The sequence below is a fragment of the Pinus tabuliformis genome, chromosome 3_2 (genome assembly GCF_031772625.1).
Source record: "Pinus tabuliformis cultivar Carrire ecotype Pingquan chromosome 3_2, CPIR1, whole genome shotgun sequence".
Taxonomy (NCBI): Eukaryota; Viridiplantae; Streptophyta; class Pinopsida; order Pinales; family Pinaceae; genus Pinus; species Pinus tabuliformis.
Window position 1 is genome coordinate 126,420,122 of NC_142302.1, and position 5,665 is coordinate 126,425,786.

General features: G+C 35.6%; 1 protein-coding gene across 1 annotated transcript in view; it reads left to right on the forward strand.

Moving 5' to 3' along the window:
• Nucleotides 1-1,907: 1,907 nt before the first annotated feature.
• The window catches only part of LOC149180132 (putative respiratory burst oxidase homolog protein H), a 118,049-nt gene continuing 114,291 nt past the window's right edge, over nucleotides 1,908-5,665 (forward strand). Inside the window, exons 1-7 of the mRNA XM_089413780.1 lie at nucleotides 1,908-2,682; nucleotides 3,305-3,464; nucleotides 3,590-3,638; nucleotides 3,753-3,866; nucleotides 4,125-4,544; nucleotides 5,148-5,534; nucleotides 5,635-5,659. Of these exons, the coding sequence (XP_089269906.1) occupies nucleotides 2,094-2,682; nucleotides 3,305-3,464; nucleotides 3,590-3,638; nucleotides 3,753-3,866; nucleotides 4,125-4,544; nucleotides 5,148-5,534; nucleotides 5,635-5,659 (1,744 nt within the window). The 5' untranslated portion in view covers nucleotides 1,908-2,093. The remainder of the gene's footprint in view (nucleotides 2,683-3,304; nucleotides 3,465-3,589; nucleotides 3,639-3,752; nucleotides 3,867-4,124; nucleotides 4,545-5,147; nucleotides 5,535-5,634; nucleotides 5,660-5,665) is intronic.

Consider the following 5,665-nt stretch of genomic DNA (forward strand, 5'->3'; position numbering starts at 1 on the left):
CATAGATGGGACAAGCGCAAAACTGGGTGTACTGGAGGTTAGTGCCTGAGGGCGTCTAAATTCAAAGAATTTCTCCATTTTCAATCTTTAAGCCATTACTATTTTCAAATGGTAACCAATATTTATTAGTATTTTTAAATGGTAACGAATATTCAATGGTTATAGGTTTATTATTGCAGGTTTGGTTGTATATGTCTAGTTTGTTGGACAACGTATTTGTTTAAATTTATAAAAGTTTTGATTGTAGAGAAATATTTTGTAGGGTATAAAAATGAAACACAAAGTTCAAAGTAGAATTAGAGCTAACAAAATTATTTATTTTAATATATTACTTTAAGTGTATTTGATATTTTTATTTCGATTATGAATTTTGAAATATTTTGGAAATTTAATAGACAAAATTAAAGTTAATTGTTTCACTGTTTTTTTATTTATCAAATTTTGATAAACTTATCAAAATGGACAGTGACATGGTCAATTGTTAGATATGAGATTCCAGAATATTCCCAAAATTTGTAATCAATAAAAATACCTACCAAATTTTCAAAATATTTCAAAATCTACAATTTATCAAATTTTCAAAATATTTCAAAATCTACAATTAACTTAATTTTAGCAAAAATACCTATCAAATTTTCAAAATATTCCAAAATCTACAATAAATTTAATTTTAGTACAATTTCAACTTTATATTCATGGTGAAGGAAAGCCCAACTTTACTTTTCTTCCAAGTGATACATCAATGTTTCAACATAAAAAGAATAGATAAAAAGAATCTGGCCCTGATGATCAACCACACTTACTGGTTCGAAAAGTGTCCACCAAAAAAATCCTCTCACCTGACTTTTACCAAAAGACTTTGTTTAATTCATTATGGATCATAGAAAACTTGAATAAAAAACCATATTAATAAATTACTTTGAAATATTTTAGAAATTTAATAAATAAAAATTAAATTAATTGTTTCACTTTCTCTCTTATTTATCCAATTTTAATAAATTTACTTACTTAACAACAACACAGTCACAGTCAATTGTCCGACATCAGGTTTGTCAATGAAATACCAATATATTTCCAAAATCAGCCATCCATTTTGAATACCCATCAAATTTTCAAAATAATCCAAAGTCTACCATTAAATAAATTTTAATACAGTACAATTTCATATTCATATGAATATGAAAGAAGGCACAACTTAACTTTTCTTCAAGAGTGATACAACAGTGTCACACCATATAAAAAGAATGGATAATAATTTAGATAAACAAGATATAAAAAGAATGGATAATAATTGATATAAACATTATCGATACTCCCAACGAGTAAGACCATGATATTTGGATTTCGCATGATTGATGTTTTTGGATCTATAATCAATCTGTAATTTTCTGCAAAACTTTTTGCACGATTTCTCTTTAAAAGTACCTGAGGAAACGTTAAAGGAATCGCGATTAGTAAGCAATGAGGTAAACTCAGATTGCTTCAAGAATAAATCAGTGAAATGGGTGAGGGATTAAAGCTTTCTACTAAACAAGCATTTTGATTATTTTTGCTGAAGCTACTCTATTAATTTACATGACTTTTCTGGATTGGATTAATACTTTGTTTATTTCTGCTAAAGCTTATCTATTTATTTATATGTTTTTTGCTTAATTGGCTTATGATTAGATTATTGAGGATTTGTCAAAGTTGGTAGAAGTGGTGGAGGTGTGGTTGTACGCAAAGTCAGACGTGCTTGCCTCTCTGTGCCCCTTCTGTCCCATTCAGACAAAGTCATGGTCATATCAGTGGGGTCATATCCTCCATCCTGCAGGTTGGTTATGATTAGCCCCTCTACCGACAGCTCACTCATAAAACTGAACTTTCCATGTTCATAACTTTTTGAGCCGACCAATGTCATTGAAGCAGGAAATTATCATTTGGTACCATCCTGTTACTAAGGCATATTGGAAGGCCCTTTCAGGTGAAGTATCAATATCCATGTGGTTTGGACCTTTGTGAGTTTTCTTCCACAAGTTGGAAATACTGTATAAGAAAGCAAAAATAAAGGCTATATTAATTGGATCAGACCAAGCAAGGCCTCCACCACTTTGATGCATCACAAGCCTTGGAATTCTGCAGAAATACATGCAGAAGCCGAAATGGCACTCGTTTACAATGCCCCAGATGGAGTATCCAAGTTTGGAGAAAGTAATGAGCAGTCGGAATTGGATGGTGTTGTTGTCCACAGTGGCAATGAGGAACCCTTTCGATGCGCCAACGAGGACAAAACAACGTCTTCAAGCTTTTGTTATTCTCAAGGATCATTAAGCATGAATCCTGATATGGGAATGGAGTCGGAACTTAAGCCAGCTCCTCGTATGGGTGATCCAGGCATGAAGAGAGCTTCATTTACAACCCGAATTAAGTCCGAGATGAAGAGGATTTCGACCTTCAGAGGCAACAAGGAGTCTATCAATGGGGTCTCTGGCGATGGCAGTGTCTCCCATTCTAAGGCCAACAGGAGAGTTAAGTTTGATAGAACTGTATCGAGTGCTGAGAGGGGGCTGAAAAGCCTGAGATTTCTGGATAAAAATGTTGGTGCGAAAGAGAAGGATGCAGCCTGGCAAACCGTAGAGAAACGTTTTGAGCAATTTGCTGTGGAGGGAAGAGTCTCCAAAGAGAATTTTGGTGCCTGCATAGGTGTGTTTTCGCCAAGATCATTGGGTCATATTGTCCATAGGTTGGATTAAATTTAAGGTTTATATGCCCTTTACTTTCATACATTAAGGCTACGAAGATTGGTTTTCAAATTGTTAGTAGCAGCGTTGACATAAACTTATTCTGAACAGAACCTCTGAACTTCGCATATTTAGTTCATGTCAGTAACTAATAATCAGTGACTATCTGGATCGTTGAAGTAATTAAGGGATATTTAGCATGTGGTTGAATTTCTGTTACAGATGTTGATTTTTGCTGTTAAAGTTTATGCATGTGTATATACTCTATTCCTTCTGTATTGGAACCTGTAACTTGATAAAAAAGAAATACATTTTCTTAACTATTAAACTCACTAAACATACAATGATCCTCGTCTTAATTAGAGAATTAAAAAAAAAAATGTTCATGGTTGCGGGGTGGCTATGTTTGTTTGTTTGTTTTGCTTGGCTTTTCAATATTCTCTGTGTAAGATTAATTGTGTAGATGTGTTTGTGAAACAATGATCCCCTGCTCCTGGTGTGTTGAAATAGCTTCTACCTCTCTTCTCTCCTCTGAACCTAGTCTTGAATACTGGGTTTAGTCTTAAATACTGGGTTTCTTGCAGGCATGAAAGACTCGAAGGAATTTGCGGTGGAACTCTTTGATGCATTAGCTCGGCGAAAAGGGCTGAAAACCAATTGCTTGTCCAAGGATGAGCTCTACCAATTCTGGCAGGAGATGGCCGACCAGAACTTTGATTCTAGGCTACAGATCTTCTTTGACATGTACGATTCTTGAGCTGCTTTAATTGCTGATCTCAAGATTTACTGATTGTGTAGTTGGATAATTCAGAAGGTATAATTAGTTCTGCAGTTGAAAGAAACTAATTATAATGTGATTTACAATGCAGGTGTGATAAGAATGGAGATGGCCGAATATCAGAAGATGAGGTTAAGGAGGTAAGCCGATCCAACTTCTTGGTTAGATTTTCCTTTGGTTATTGAGTTGTGTCCATGTAGTCCCAACATTTTCCTTGACTGATATCATCAAGCTGACAATAAATTTCATTTAAGGTTATTGTGCTGAGTGCTTCTGCAAACAAACTGGCAAAGCTGAAGGAGAATGCTGCAGAATATGCTGGTCTCATCATGGAGGAGCTTGATCCAGATCATTTAGGATACATTGAGGTTATTTTTAATTCTAACCATAGATTTATGGGAATCCCAATTTGTATCCGTTTTGACTTCTTTTGCCACGGGAATTGAAAAAATAATGCAAATTACATGCAAAGGATTTAGTTCATGACTTTTAAACTCCTATAGGACAGCAACATGATAGAGCTTACTGCGACTACTTTTCATGGAGATCGAATATGTTGATGATATATACCGCAAACTACGTTATGCTTTCAATGAACTTGGAACCTCTATTTTAATGCTATGCAGATATGGCAGCTTGACGCTCTGCTACAAGGCATGGTGAACACTTATGGGAACGAAGGATGTGTAAAACACAGCAAAACTTTGAGTAAGACTATGATTCCCAAGCGTTGGAGAAGTCCCATTTACAGATTCCTTGAGGTGGCAAAGGATTTTGTCCACGAGAACTGGAAGCGCATCTGGATCATCTTACTGTGGATAGCCTTGAATGCTTGTCTGTTCACCTGGAAATTTATGCAATACAAGCACAAAGCTGCATTCCAGGTGATGGGTTACTGCGTTTGTGTAGCCAAGGGCGCTGCTGAGACGTTGAAGCTTAACATGGCTCTCATTCTCTTCCCTGTATGTCGCAACACAATCACCTGGCTCAGAAAGACCAGGGCTAGTTCAATTGTCCCGTTTGATGACAATATCAACTTTCATAAGGTAATTATTATTGTCCAGTAAAACAGAAACATTGAATTAATGAAAGGGCCAGTTTAATTTGGCAATTGCTTATCATGTATTATATAAATTGTGAGATTCAAAAACACTCAATTAGTAATGCCATAGTATTATTTATAACTATAAAGTATTATTTATAAAATACAAATTTTTTAAGGGTTTATCCCGCAAAACACAAAAATAAGAAGGATACCTAGCCAGAGGAATTGCTCCCACAAAACACAAAAATAAGAAGGATACCCAGGCGGAGGAATTGCCTAGGCTAAAATTGGGCAATTTTTTTTTTCAAAATATCTTGCAATAATTGTGTTTGAATCATATTTTCTAAGGTAGAAATAAATTCAGCACCATCAAAAACTTTTGTAGCACCTAAAATATTAAAATTTGACAGCTATATCTTAGATTTACAAAAATCCCTACTATCAAAATCTTAACGAAGAAAAAAACTCTCAACCGCCAAAAAGAAATATTACATTAGCCCAAAAGATTTGCTAACAAATTAAATCGGTTTTCGTCAATGAGGCTTCACCCAGGCTGCATTTCTCGTAAAGAGAAGTCACTGATGGGTATGTACGATTTTTGCAGGTGATGGCGGTGGGAATTACAACTGGAGTATTCATTCATGGGGTGGTGCATCTCTCCTGCGACTTCCCCAGAATTGTTTCATGTCCTGACCTCAAGTTTATGGCTACAATAGGACGTGGATTTCACTATAGAAAACCAACTTATCAAGATCTGATAACCAGCACAGTGGGCTTAACTGGGATTATTATCGTGTTCCTGATGGCCTTCTCCTTCACGCTGGCCACTCATAGTTTCAGGAGAAACGTAGTCAAACTGCCATGGCCTCTGCATAAGCTAGCTGGCTTCAATGCTTTCTGGTATGCTCATCATTTGTTTATTGCGGTCTACACCCTGCTTATCATCCACTCCATCTTCATATATCTCACACACGAATGGTACCAGAAAACGGTACGTAGCTAAAGAGATTCTCTTCACTTTCTCAATCAAAATTATGATTTGCCAGCAAATTATAATGATTATTAAGGATAACTCAGCAAATGTCTTGCAGGCTTGGATGTACATGGCCATACCCATACTTC